This window comes from Myxocyprinus asiaticus, chromosome 11, assembly GCF_019703515.2.
Source record: "Myxocyprinus asiaticus isolate MX2 ecotype Aquarium Trade chromosome 11, UBuf_Myxa_2, whole genome shotgun sequence".
Lineage (NCBI taxonomy): Eukaryota > Metazoa > Chordata > Actinopteri > Cypriniformes > Catostomidae > Myxocyprinus > Myxocyprinus asiaticus.
The window spans coordinates 51,644,671-51,659,599 of record NC_059354.1 but is presented as its reverse complement, the minus strand read 5'-3'; the positions used below and the strand labels follow the sequence as shown (position 1 = coordinate 51,659,599).

Here is a 14,929-nt window from a genome sequence, read left to right as displayed (position 1 = left end):
AATTCAATACAAAATGTTTCATTACAAAAATATTGCTACAGAATCAACTTGAGTAAAAGGTTCAAATTTGAGAATGTCTTATTGTTTGCATTATTGACATCACATAATGTTCTCCAGCATGATTTGAGAATGTTCCACAGACCTTAAGTCTGACCGTCTGTACTAATGAGTTCATGTGATCAAATAACTCTCATTTATTGACATTTAATTAATGACCTACAAATAGGGAATATTTCTTCTTCATTTCACATCAACGTTTAGTTTATGTCCAGGCTTTAATAAGATTTTGAATCCCAGATGTTCAGTGTGGACTTTTGGACACCTCTGAATATGTGCTAATGTGTGCTAAACTAATCTAGGATGTATATATAATGTATATGTTCACCTCTTGGTGATGTTTGTGCAGTCCTGCAGTGATTGGTCGAGAGTGAGTCCACCGCTGTCCAGCAGTCTGCGCAGAGCGATGTCAGTCAGCTGACACATGACATTCATGACCTCATCTACATTCATAAACATGGAGAAATCTCTCTGCTTCCGTCTCGTGTGCACACGGATCACATCCGTCAGTAAACCCACCGACACGCGCTCCAGTCGCATCACTTCAGCCCACGGAACTAACAGCTTCACTACACACAAACACACGAGACAGAGTTACACACAGACAGCGTAAAGATCTGAAGTAGAAACAAAACACTGAGCTGGAACGGTTCAAATGTTGTTTTCTCAAGAACACGAACACAATATCTATACTGGACAAAACGACAACGCTCCCATTCTAATCTACACTGGAAGCGCCTGTTGCTGCATTTTTAGTTGATGGAAATCCCATTTTTGTTTTTGTCAGAAAACTACCACTCCCTACCCTGTCTAAAATGTTTATTTATTTATAGATATCATATGTGTGAATATGTTTTTGCTAACTTTATTTATTATATATTCAAATATATTTTGACCATTACATCAAAGCCAGCTCATAATGTTTCTGGCCTACTAATTTAAATAATAATTTGTTTCTTAACATGTTTGCACTCAATTCAAGTGATACTGACATTTACTGTAGATGTAAAATTATTTCAATGTTAATAAAAGTAATCCATGCAAACAAACTTTAAACCCAATAGACCTCCATTAAAAATAAACCCTCATATATTTTTTATATTTGTATTATAATATTCATAATATCATTTGTTGCATACTTTATTTGTTATATATTACACATTTTGACTTTAACATCAAAGCCAGCTCATTAGGTTTCTGGCATATAAATTTAAATAATATGTTTGTACTCAGCTGCAGCAATCCTAACATTACATGTAAAATTATTTCAATTTTAATAAAAATAGCACATGCAAAATCTATTTTAAAATCAACACTGCAAGTTTTTTCTTGTTTGCTCTCCACTAAACATTTGAATATTTAAAAAAAAAAAAAAAAAAAAAAAGATTAATTTTCTTAAGCAAAATGACATAAGATATGAAGTCTTCTTTTCAGAGAAATGTTAGTGGTAAATGCTTATTACAAGAAAAAAAAATTGCCAGTGAAAAAAATAAACAAAGGGAAAACCAGTTTATTTCTCTCACCCCATTGGCAAATAGTTTTTTCTTGTTTTAAGCGTAAACCCCACCAAATTTTGTTAGATGTATCTGAAAACTGTCATGACCCCGATCTGACAGTCCTCTCCTTTCTGTTGTCTGTTAATGTGTTTGTTTCTGTCTTGTGTTTGAGCGCATGGCTCTGTTGTGTTTTCTGTCTGCCATGCACTCTCTTTACCCTGCTTGCATGTTTCCTCTTGCCACGCCTCCTCGTTTAGTCCTCGTCATGTTGACTGTCTGCTATATTGTCTCTATATATTGTGCCTTCTTTCCTCTTATGTTTGTGGAGTCGTTTTGTTAGTTCTTGTTAACGGTCTTCATTCTAGTTTATGTTTTGGTTTGTTTTCTCTCCCCCGTGAGAGGTTTGTGTTGCCTGTATTTCTGTTGTTTTCATAAATATATTTACTTTCACTCATTCCTGCACTTGGGTACTTCTTCCTGCTGACATCTTGTGAAAGAAAACAAGTAATTTTTTTCTTGTTTTAAGAATTTGTTTTTATGGAAAATAAGACAAAAATACTAGAGATTAGAAAATGATTTTTCTTTTTTTTCTTTTCTTTTCTTTTTTTTTTGCAGAGAATGTATTTCCACTGGAAAAAATAAATAAAAATAATAATTATTTAGTTGCTGAAGTGTAGCCTCAAGCTCACAGCTTACTCGTGATCAAACATTCAGAGGCTGACGGCAGTAGTGTCCAGTGTAGACATACATACGGTGCCTAAAACAAAACTCATTTTACAGAAACTCTTCCAAAGAACATCTATGTGATATAATGTACAGTGAACCTCTCACCCTCTTTGCCCAGCAGGAATGAGTAGAAAGCGATGTGATTGGTGGTGAGGTACAGCGAGCCCTGGCGTGGCACGTGTCCCTTCCAGCAGCAGCAGGAGTAATGCGTCACCAGTTTCTCTCGTTGAGGCAGACCGAAGCGCTGCTCGAACCGCACCAGATCTTCACGGAACCGAGCCGGGTCATCCTCGCGTGCGGCCTGACCGCCCAGAACCTCCTCAGCGATTAAACCCTGTCCGTGTACATGCACATATGCAGAGACATATGAGCATTTGTGTAGTCACAATAATAAGTTTGCTTGTTTCCCAGTCTCAATGAGGCCGTACCTTGACTTTGCCCTGTACAAAACTTGCAGCGTCTTCTTTATTCTCAAACACAGACATGTACGGCATTAAGTTTTGATCGAGCCATTTCCAGTGTCTCAACACCTCCTCTAGTGTGACACCTGCAAACACACACATAAACACACAATAGAGACTACACAACAGCATGATGTTTATGAGGGGGAGTACCACACAAGAGTGAACCATGTGTCCATGTATATATACTGAACATGAAACATGAACATGAGTCGTGATCTCACCACTGGCTATGACCCAGCTGACCTGTGACCCGGGCACATGCAGAACAATCCGGAATGGAGCCACTCGAGCATTTGAGTCCAACACGGTGTCCAACGCCCCCACCAGCAAACCTACAACACACAATATAGACATTAGAGGATCCGTATACACAAATCATCATCACACAAAGAGCTTTATTTCTTGCCAGAGAGGAACTGACTCCCCCAGCTGAGACTGTTTTCTCAGTTTTTTAAGTTTTTTATTTCTCCATTAACTAACATCTTATGGAGTTTTGTGTTTCTTGCCACAGTCGCCTTTGGCTTGCTCACTGGGGACCAAAAGACTATCATTTTTAAGGCATGCTTTTCAAATCACGTTTTCCTATGAAACTGCTCGTCTCAACAGACATTTTGTAATTTTCTGTAAAGCTGCTTTGAAACGATGCGTATTGTGAAAACGCTTTACAAATAAAAATGACTTGACTTTATGACAGAAGAGAAGTATAAAATAAAATACAAAATGAAAAGTGAAGGAAAGTGTAAAACATAACCCAAAAAATAAAAAAATATAAAACAGAACAAAATAAAATGCATTTGAATGAAAGTACAAAATAAAATAAGCAGAACATCAGAAAAAAGGAAAGTTAAATATAAAATTAAGAACACAACAAAATAAAAAAATTTAAATGGAAGTTTAAAAAAAAAACCTGAATAAAATAAAATAAAAAATAGAACCAGGGACTAAAAACGGTTCAAGGAATGAAAACGAACCAAATTTTTTGCAGAACGTAACCGAAAACGTGAACAAAGTGATTTTCAATTGTTCCGTAATCAAAAACGTAATTTTGAAATGCTGGTTACGGGTTATAACCGGTTAATTTCATTGTGATAATGTTTTCATGAAACTAAAGGTCAAAGGGTTTACCACAGTACATTTTTGGAACTACACCACTTCCTGTAGCCCAAAAAAATGAAACATGTGCTTTAATCCTGAAGGAAACTGCTGCATCACACATTTCTTTGCCTAATTGCCCGTTGTGGAGGAAACATTCTGTGAATTGAAGAACTATGTATAATTACTACATACACTGTACATGCACGACTAATCCAGATACAAGGAAAACATTTCAATTATTACTCAATGGGGCAGTTTTAACGGTTCATGAGATGGATAGCCTGAGGGAAAAAACTGTTCCTGTGCCTGACGGTTCTGGTGCTCAGAGCTCTGAAGCGTCGGCCAGAAGGCAACAGTTCAAAAAGGTAGTGGGCAGGGTGAGTGGGGCCCAGAGTGATTTTTTCCAGCCTTTTTCCTCACTCTGGAAGTGTATAGTTCTTGAAGGGGGGCAGGGGGCAACCATTAATCCTCTCAGCAGTCCGAACTGTCCTTTGTAGTCTTCTGATGTCTGATTTCGTAGCTGAACCAAACCAGACAGTTATTGAAGTGCAGAGAACAGACTCAATGACCGCTGAGTAGCACTGTATCAGCAGCACCTGTGGCAGGTTGAATTTCCTCAACTGGCGAAGGAAGTACAACCTCTGCTGGGCCTTTTACACAATGGAGTCAATGTGGGTCTCCCACTCCAGGTCCTGTGAGATGGTTGTGCCCAGGAACCTGAATGACTCCACTGCTGCCACAGTGCTGTTTAGCATGGTGAGGGGGGACAGTGTTGGGGTGTTCCTCCTAAAGTCCACAATCATCTCCACCGTTTTGAGCGTGTTCAGCTCCAGGTTGTTTTGACTGCACCAGACAGCCAGCTGTTCAACTTCCCTTCTGTATGCAGACTCATCGTCATCTCGGATGAGGCCGATGACAGTGGTGTCGTCTGCAAACTTCAGGAGCTTGACAGAGGGGTCCTTGACTATGCAGTCATTGGTGTAGAGGGAGAAGAGTAGTGGGAAGAGCACACATCCCTGGGGGGCACCAGTGCTGATTGTACAGGTGCTGGAAGTGAGTTTCCCCTGTCTCACAAGCTGCTGCCTGTCCGTCAGAAAGCTGGTAATCCACTGACAGATAGACGTGGGAACAAAGAGTTGGTGTAATTTATTCTGGAGTATAGCTGGGATGATGGTGTTGAAAGCGGAACTGAAGTACACAAAAAGGATCCTTGCATATGACTCTGGTCTGTCCAGATGTTGCAGGATATGATGCAATCCCATGTTGACTGCATCATCCACAGATCTGTTTGCTCGATAAGCAAACTGAAGGGGATCTAGAAAGGGTCCAGTGATGTCCTTCAGGTGGGCCAACACCAGTCTCTCAAATGACTTCATGACCACATACGTCAGAGTCCTGTGATTTTGGGTTTCTTTGGGACAGGAATAATGGTGGAGCATTTGAAGCAGCAGGGAACTTCACACTGCTCCAGTGATATATTGAAGATCTGTGTGAAGATGGGGGCCAGCTGGTCAGCACAGGATTTTAGACAAGTGGATGAAACACCATCTGGGCCCTGTGCTTTTCTTGTCTTCTGCACATCATCTTCACAGATCTTAAGTGCATGTTGAGTAGAAGGAGTGGGGGTGGGGTTGCAGGAGGTGTTGATGTTTGTGTGAAGTGAGGGTCAGATTGGGTGTGGGGTGTGAGATTGGGCCTTTCATATCTACAGTAAAACATATTCAAGTCATCAGCCAGTTGTTGGTTCACTACAGTATTGGGGGACGGTGTCTTGAATTTAGTAAAGTCTTTCAGGCCTCTCCACACTGATGCAGGGTCGTTAACTGAAAACAGTTTTTTCTGTTTAGTTTAGGTTCTTTTAGCCGCTCTAATCTCCTTTGTCAGTCTGTATTTGGCCCGACTGTACAAGATTTTATCCCCAATTCTATAAGCATCCTCTTTGGCCTGACAAAGCTGCCTGAGTTTTGTTGTAAACCATGGTTTGTCATTGTTAAATATTAAATAAGTCCTAGTAGGAATGCACATATACTCACAGAAACTGATATATGATGTAACAGTATCTGTGAGCTCGTCCAGGTCGGTGGCTGCAGCCTCAAAAACACTCCAATCAGTGCAGTCAAAGCAGGCTTGTAGTTCCAGCTCTGCTTCATTGGTCCAGCTCTTTACAGTTTTTACTACAGGTTTAGCTGATTTTAGTTTCTGCCTGTAGGTTGGAAGAAGGTGAACCAGACAGTGATCAGAGAGTCCCAAAGCTGCTCTAGGTACAGAGCAATATGCGTCCTTTATTGTTGTGTAGCAATGATCCCGTATGCTCCTGTCTCTGGTGGGGCATGTAATGTGCTGTCTGTATTATGGCAGTTCATGTGTGAGGTTTGCTTTATTTATTAATTTTTATTTTATTTATTTGGATTTTTCCCCTTTTTCTCTCAATTTGGAATGCCCAATTTGCTTTTAAGTCCTCGTGGTCGCGTAGTGATTCGCCTCAGTCCGGGTGGTGGAGGACGAATCCGCGTCTGAGACCGCCAACCCGCGCATCTTATCACGTGGCTTGTTGAGCGCGTTGCCATGGAGACATAGCGCATGTGGAGGCTTCACGCTATTCTCCACGGCATCCACGCACAACTCACCACGTGCCCCACCGAGAACGAACCACATTACAGCGACCATGAGGAGGTTACCCCATGTGACTCTACCCTCCCTAGCAACCGGGCCAATTTGGTTGCTTAGGAGACCTGGCTGGAGTCACTCAGCACGCCCTGGATTCAAACTAGCAAACTCCAGGGGTGGTAGCCAGTGTATTTTACCACTGAGCTACCCAGGCCCCCGAGGTTTGCTTTATTAAAATCTCCCAGAATAATAATAACTGAGTCCGGGTATTGTTGTTCCATGCCTGTGATTTGATAAGCCAGCTGTTGCAGCGCTGCGTTCACACACGCGTGTGGCGGGATATAAACACTCACCAGAATAAACGAGAAAAACTCCAGAGGCAGTTGATTAAGAGTGCTTCCAAATTAGGACAGTACATCTTCTTTAACGTTGTTACATCCGTACACCAACTTTCATTGATATAAAAGCATGTTCCACCACCTCTCGTTTTCCCCATTAACTCCGCGATGTGATCCGCTCTGAACAGCTGAAAGCCCGGCAGATGTAACGCGCTGTCCGGAATGGCTTCACTCAGCCAGGTTTCTGTGAAGCACAAGGCAGCAGAGTTTGAAAAGTCCTTGTTTGTATGGGTGAGGAGACGTAGCTCATCCGTTTTGTTAGAACGAGAGCAGACATTCGGCAGATAAATTCTCGGCAGCGCCGTTCGAAAGCCGTGCTGACGGAGCTTGACCAGCTCGCACGCTTGAACAACACTGCTGCGCCTCCGACTAAAATATCCAGCAAAACATCCGAATAGTCCAAAACTGGGAAAAGATTGTCTGGTATATGCTGCCGAATGTTCAGCAGTTCGTCCCTGGTAAAACTGATTGGAAAACACAGGACAAACAAACAAAAACAACAAAAGAATTCGAGAGCTCCACACTGAGGCTGCCATCTGCGGCGCCATCTTGACTGTCGGGTTTTGACTGAGAAGCAGATCTGTAATTAAAATTATACTTAACTGTTAATTAATTGTATGCTTGTTACGATTTCTATTGTGATAAATCGCAAAAAAAAAAAAATTATTTTGAGGCAAATGGCTTAGCTTGTTTTTCAAGACCAGGTTGCTTGTTCCTCTTGCGAGATCTGGCAACACTGCAGTTGTATTTCACCCACCCTTTAGCACAGAGTACTGTCACTTTAAAAAGAACGTTATTAACCGTTCTTTTATTTCGTTCTAACCGGTGACCATTTGGAAAGGAGGCTGTGGAATTTCTGAACCTGAACGAAAGAATAGTTTTCGCTCAGAACGAACCGAAATGAAAAACATTTCAATTGAACGGATATATATATATATATATATATATATATATATAATAAAAACAAGGGAAGTGAAGTATAAAATACATTAAAAAATTTAAAAAAAAATCTCTGCTCCATTTCTAAGATGTGCAGCAGTTTTTTGGCAGAATACAACATAAGTTTTGTGCCATAAGAAAAATCATATAACCCCTGGAGTAAACATGAGCTGATATACTGTGCAGGCCATCATATGCATTATCTGTAAGCCTCTGCACAGCACATGCTTCATTTCTGCATGCCACAGACAGCTATGAGTGATCCAACTGCCTGATGAAGATGAATTTTGTCTTCGTTTACAGGTGCTGAGCTATCTACTTTCCATTTAATATTATACTGCACATCATATATGGCCTTCTTTAACAACACCATGTCAAAGTTTCACCGTTTTGTATCTCTTTCTTTCCATCTGATTTTCTAATACCGGTCGGGGTTACCTTTTTTGCTTCAAATCTATGTTTGTAATGTTGTGATTCACCTCGGAGATGTTTGGTTTGGTTCATGGCGCACAACTCTTTTATGAAGGATTTTATGAAAAATCTCTGTGGAGTAAATGAATGGGAAAAATACTTCTGGAAACAAGACAGGAGAAAAAGTGAGCGCTCAATGTTTCTCTCTGTACTGACTATCATCATGTTAACACAAGCAGTAGAAATGAAATTCCCCTTCATATGACTTCATCAACAACAGCTGCTCAGTTAATGTTCATTATAAACACTACAGAGGCATCCACTGCACACATGATCTCTCTAAAACACAAGTCATGTGACCTCACTCGTGTGTGTTCTTATTCAGCGTTTAGTCCTTAAGGACATTTACCAGTTAATGGAAAAGTAGAAGCTGTTGTGTGGAATCACGAGAGTCCATTAAAGCAGATTCGATTGGTATTTATAATAAAATGCACAACTCTCCTCAGAGTGAAATTCTGACATTCGATAATTGCTACTTAGTACTCAGTTAACTATACAAATTTACAGAAATGAATCAATTGGTTACACACAGTAAGAGTGGATAGTTTAGCTCAGACCATTTGCTTTTGAGAAATATTTGAGTTCAAACTGAGATCTCTGACTTTTCATCGCAGACTTCAGAATCATGGCAAATGTGAGCAATGTTGAGATCTCTTGTGAAACTCTAGAGGAGAATTATTATTCTCAGGACACACGTCTGAGAAGCAGAAGACTTCACTTTAGTTCCATTGATGTCCATTGATGTCACGGCATGGCATGGCAGATTAGACTTGTTCACACTCATGAAAGTCATTAAAAAAAGAGATTGTATCACATTGTTCACAAACAGTTCTAAGCCACTTTAAAAGATGGACATTGATGATGATGATGTCATGTACAATGGCAGATTTAGTAATGTATGATCTCATGCACTGATTCTGAGCCAATCAAACACTCTCAAATCTGCTGAAGTTTCACTGCAGTAAACGTCTTTCGTTGATACAGCACGAGATCACATTTCTGATGAATGACGGCATGTCAAACATGTTTATCAGGTACGAGGAGGAGAAGTGAACAGTTGAAAAGTGTGGAACTCCTGAGCGGTAAATAGGAGTCTAATGTTTGACATTCCAGCTCCCTGTGCACACAATAGAGAAAGAGAAAGAGCAGAAGACAAATAAGCAGCTCTCCTGGAATGTTTCCTGGTTCTAAACACACACACAGAGTTTTCTTTTTTAGTTGAACATGAGAATCGTGTGCTTTGATCTTGAAGGAAACAGCTGCATAAAATATTTCTTTGCCTTCTGTGAAATACTGAAAACCATTTTAACAACTATATATAATTACTACATATATATGCACGGTTAACCCAGATACAAAGAAAAATAAAAGAGGTAAAAAGAAAAAAGTGTCTCAATTCTTTTTTTATTATTATTATGTATTTATTGTGAGATATTAAACATTAATACAGATTTAAAACGGGACACCTTTGCTGTTCGTGGTCAAAACTGACGACCATAGGAAATGAATGGGAACGACTAAAACACAGAACTTCAATTTGTCAAATAAAATCTATAAATCAGCCACGATGCAAAAAAAAAAAACACACACACACACATGTACTCGGAGAGATCAAAGAAATATCGAGACAAAGTCTGAGGGGCCGTTTACACGACAACGTTTTCAACTAAAAACGGAAAACGTTTTATGCATTTTGGCTGTTCGTTTATACGACAACGGCGGTTTGGGGCCTGAAAACGCAAACTTTTGAAAATGGGTTTCAAAGTGCAAGTTTTTGAAAACGATGTCGTTATCGTCTCCGTGTAAACATACAAAAACTAATTTGTGAAAACGCTGACGTTATGCGCACGCGTATTACATTTTCAGTCTATAGGCATGCGCGCGATTACTTCAAAACTACAATGGCGGACTAGAGGACTGTGTTTGTGCTGCTCAAGGTTTTGAGTTTATTGACGCTTCTCCAGCAAAGTGTAGATTTACTGCATCACTACTACGACCAGCGATCGTCATCTTCATTGTTTGTATTCACCGCTCTGTGGAAGAATGCTTATGTGCGCAGTCGCGTAGTGTTTCTTTACAAAGTGACATCGCCAACTACTGGCCTGGCATGAATAATACAGCGTTTTTTTTTCCTCCCAATCTGGAATGCCCAATTCCCAATGCGCTTTAAGTCCTCGTGGTGGCGTAGTGACTCGCCTCAATCCGGGTGGCGGAGGACGAATCCCAGTTGCCTCCGCGTCTGAGACCATCAACCCGCAGCATCCACGTGACTTGTTGAGCGCATTACCACGGAGACATAGCACGTGTGGAAGCTTCACGCCATCAACCGCAGCATCCACGCTCAACTCACCACGTGCCCCACCGAGAACGAACCACATTATAGCGACCACGAGGAGGTTACCCCATGTGACTCTACCCTCCCTAGCAACCGGGCCAATTTGGTTGCTTAGGAGACCTGGCTGGAGTCACTCAGCACACCCTGGGATTCGAACTAGCGAACTCCAGGTGTGGTAGCCAGCGTATTTTACCACTGAGCTACCCAGGCCCCTAATACAGCGTTTTTAGTCGTTTTCGCGGATCCGTGTGAACAACGTTGTCGTCTGTACATGGAACTTTTCAAAAACGCAAAGGAAAAACATTTCCGTTTTTAGTACATCGTTGTCGTGTAAACGTACCCCGAGTCTTCTGTTTAATACATTAATTGAATTGCTGTTCCTTTCTTATTATGACTGTACATTTTCTTGACATTATTATTAATTTACTTATTAGTTATTACATTTTGATGCTTGCAATAAATGATTGGTATTAAAATGATTATTTTATGTCCTCTCTTTGTAACACCAGGTCAGGTTTGACTGTAAGCACTAAACAAGCACTAAACTGACACTTCAAAACAGTTAAAAAAAATAAAAAAATACTAAAATTTGACAAATACAAGTTTGATAATGTAGTGAAGTTATTATACACCAATCAGCCACAACATTAAAACCACCTGTCTAATATTGTGTAGGTCCCCCTCGCGCTGCCAAAACAGCGCCAACCCGCATCTCAGAATAGCATTCAGAGATGATATTCTTCTCTCCACAATTGTACAGAGTGGTTAACCGAGTTACTGTAGACTTTCAGTTCAAACCAGTCTGGCCATTCTCTGTTGTCCTCTCTCATCAACAAGGCATTTCCATCCACAGAACTGCCGCTCACTGGATATTTTTTGTTTTTGGCACCATTCAGAGTAAATTCTAGAGACTGTTGTGCGTGAAAATCCCAGGAATACTCAAACCAGCCCATCTGGCACCATCAATCATGCCACGGTCAATTGGTCAAGGTCAATTTATTTATAGAGCACATTTAAAAACAACAAGTGTATACTAAAGTACTGTACATGGGCAAATAAAACAATGAATTAAGGGGAAATAAAAAAAGTTTCACTAAATACAATAAACACCACATTTTTTTTTCTCCCCCTTTTCTCCCAATTTGGAATGCCCAATTCCCAATGCGCTCTAAGTCCTCGTGGTGGTGTAGTGACTCGCCTCAATCCGGGTGGCGGAGGACGAATCTCAGTTGCCTCCACGTCTGAGACCGTCAATCTGTGCATCTTATCACGTGGCTTGTTGAGCGCGTTACCGTGGAGACATAGCACGTGTGGAGGCTTCACGCTATTCTCCGCGGCATCCACGCACAACTCACCACGCGCCGCACAGAGAGCGAGAACCACATTATAGCGACCACGAGGAGGTTACCCCATGTGACTCTACCCTCCCTAGCAACCGGGCCAATTTGGTTGCTTAGGAGACCTGGCTGGAGGCACTCAGCACCATATATAATTAATTATTCAAGAATTTTGACGTTTGCTGCAAAGGTCATCAGTGCTCTCTATCGTTCTTCAGAATCCCAGACAAAACAGTCAGTCCTAATCAATTTCCTCATCATAAAGTGACTAGTTCTGTCTCAGCTGCTATAAACACACCATCACTTCAGTGTAATTAGCCAGCATTAATACAGTACAAGTGGCCTGTTGGTAAATTAACACTAATGGCTACAAAATACTATAAACCCATAACAAATTAGTGCATTAATAACACTTACTGAAAGTCTGAAAGTGAAAGCCGGTGTTTGAGAATCATCAGAATTTCACTTCTTTTTAACAAGGCCATATAAGTCAATGTTTTCCAAAGCACAAGAACTTCCTTTTATGCATGAATAAAACTCACTGAACCTCAATCTGTCACAACTGAAGCTGTGCAAGACCTTTGACCTTACACAATGCATTTGGGAGCCATAGTGGGAAAAACAGGCATGGATGTCTATTGTTCAGTAAGAGGATTACAGCTTCCCTAAAGTGTCTTCTCTCCAGAACTTTCCCAGATATATTCCAGGAGCAGGGTTGGGAGGGTTAATTTTGAAATGTATTCTAATACAGATTACAGAATACATGCTGTAAAATGTAATTTGTAATGTATTCCGGTAGATTACTCAAGGTCAGTAATGTAATCTAAATACTTTGGATTACTTCTTCAGCACTGGTAGATTTTTTCACTTGTTTTGATTATAAAAACTCTGCCAGTACAGTAAGACAAAATACACGTTAAAAATACATTCTCTGAAAAACCGAAATATCTTATGCAGTGTTTGTTTCTAAAACAAGATAAATCTAATTGATCTTGTTTTAAAGATTTTTAGATATTTTTACATGAGAACAATACAAAAATGATCATCAAGAATACAATTTTTGCCCTAATATCAAAGATCTTACTAGAAAAAAAATTAATTATGATCTAACGTGAATTTTCTTGATAAAAATATATGATCGTGTCTGGTAACATGTGCATGTAAAATGGCTAGAAATAGCATTTTATCTTAGCGTAAAGCTGACAATTTACACAAGGTTTATTTCCATTTCTTCTGCTCCAAACTTACTTCAAACGTACTTCTCTGTCTGCTCGTATGAATGTAACACATCATAAGAAAGTGTTTCACCGCTGTTCAAATGCACTTTAGATTACATTATTTATATGTATAAATGTTTTCCATCTGAAAGGACTAAATATTAAATGATACAAATGACAATAAAATCAGTCAATCAATACTTTTTGAATGTAACTGTATTGTAATTACCAATGATTTAAATTGTAACTGTAGTGGAATACAGTTCCTTATATTTTGTATTTTAAATATGTAATCCCGTTACATGTATTCCGTTACTCCCCAACCCTGTCCAGGAGGATTGAAGCAGCTGTTATGAGTGTTTGTTTGGATAGTTTTCCATGTCATTCTCATGGAAGGAAACTCCCAACTGAGACAAAAGACAAACCAGGATGTCTACAGATCGAGCCTTCAGCAAACCCTGAGTTAGTAGTTAATACTGTGACATATTCGCTTGAGTTTATAGACTACTGTGATGACATGTGATGATGATGTGATGTTTGGACTCACCTGTGATTTTCCCCCCGGTATCTCCATGTCCTCTGCGGTGTTGTAGGAGGAAATAATCATTGGATTTCTGTGTCACCCAAAGTTTTAGAGCGTTTTTCAGCACAACTTCTTCAGGAGTAATCCACATCCTCACACACACTCTGCAGTGCGGATTACACACTCATATTATCAGCTTCTCTTCTGCATTTAACGCGACTGTTGTTTATTTCCGCTATTCCAGCCTTTCCTGCTCGTGGTTCCGGTGAGGGAAGTTTCACGCCCTCACTCAGTCATTCCCGCCCTTATATTATTCACCTAATAAAACAACAATCTCATGAAAAAAATTCTGATTTCATCTCTGTAGGATTTAAGACAGTTAAACGAGACGGCGTCCGATTGTTAGGGACTTTATTAGTATTTATTAGTCATTTATTTATCAAGTCTGATGGTTTTAAAAGGTAATTGTGTATGTGTTGTTGTTGTTACACTGTCAAAAGTGTATGTGGTTAAGTAAAAAGCTACGCTGATTTTAAAAGCTTGACGTTATAGTGCAGGTTAAAGGTGTTGAGTGTGATTTTGATCGAATAAACACATAAAATGTCAATACTACCTGAATAATTTCGCAGAAATCACACCTGTCTCTTTAACAGCGCTTCACTTGACGTGCGGATCCTCCACTTTAATCCGAAAAGTACTAGCCAATCAGTAACGCTCTCTGCCTGTCAATCATTTCGGGTTTGCTGAGATTGGGTTGGCTGACTTGTCTCTAAAGGGCGGGGTTTTGAAGAGTGGGCGTGTGTTTGAAGTGATTGGAGTGCGGCTAGTTTTGCGGAAGTAATCAAAGTGCGGTTTAAAAACTCACATTTAGATAACTTTATTGTTGATTCATGGATTTTTTTTTATTCATAAATGTAAATGGTCGTCACAGAAACCAAACTTCACACATTTCAAAATAGAATTAAAATATTACTTTAATATGTTAACAGGAGTAAAAAACAGTAAAGCGCTAAAGAGTATTAACTTTTATAAAGCTTTAAATATCCCCTTTTGAATCTTAATGTTATATGCATTGTATATTGTATAACTTATAGCCTTTTGAATCTGTATATTGTCGATATACCTTTTTTTAAGTTTTTTTTAGTTTTATTTTTTAGTTTTTTATTTCTTATGCTTTCAGTTGGTTTGGCTGTCATGTTATACTGATTAAAGCAAAAAATAAATAAATAAATAAATAAAACACTCACATTTAGTCTGAAGATCC

General features: G+C 39.6%; 1 protein-coding gene across 2 annotated transcripts in view; it reads right to left on the bottom strand.

The window, feature by feature from the left end:
• Positions 1–14,346, bottom strand: part of LOC127448220 (TBC1 domain family member 8) — a 49,832-nt gene extending 35,486 nt beyond the window's left edge. Inside the window, exons 1-6 of one of the 2 annotated variants that reach the window (XM_051710595.1) lie at positions 14,279–14,346; positions 13,690–13,983; positions 2,965–3,075; positions 2,708–2,826; positions 2,385–2,613; positions 386–626 (exon numbers count right to left, since the gene is read on the bottom strand). In XM_051710595.1, coding sequence (XP_051566555.1) covers positions 386–626; positions 2,385–2,613; positions 2,708–2,826; positions 2,965–3,075; positions 13,690–13,816 — 827 coding nt within the window. In that variant the 5' untranslated portion in view covers positions 13,817–13,983; positions 14,279–14,346. Of the gene's footprint in view, positions 1–385; positions 627–2,384; positions 2,614–2,707; positions 3,076–13,689; positions 13,984–14,278 lie in introns of both variants that reach the window. The other variant, XM_051710594.1, reaches the window with a different exon arrangement.
• Positions 14,347–14,929: the final 583 nt, after the last annotated feature.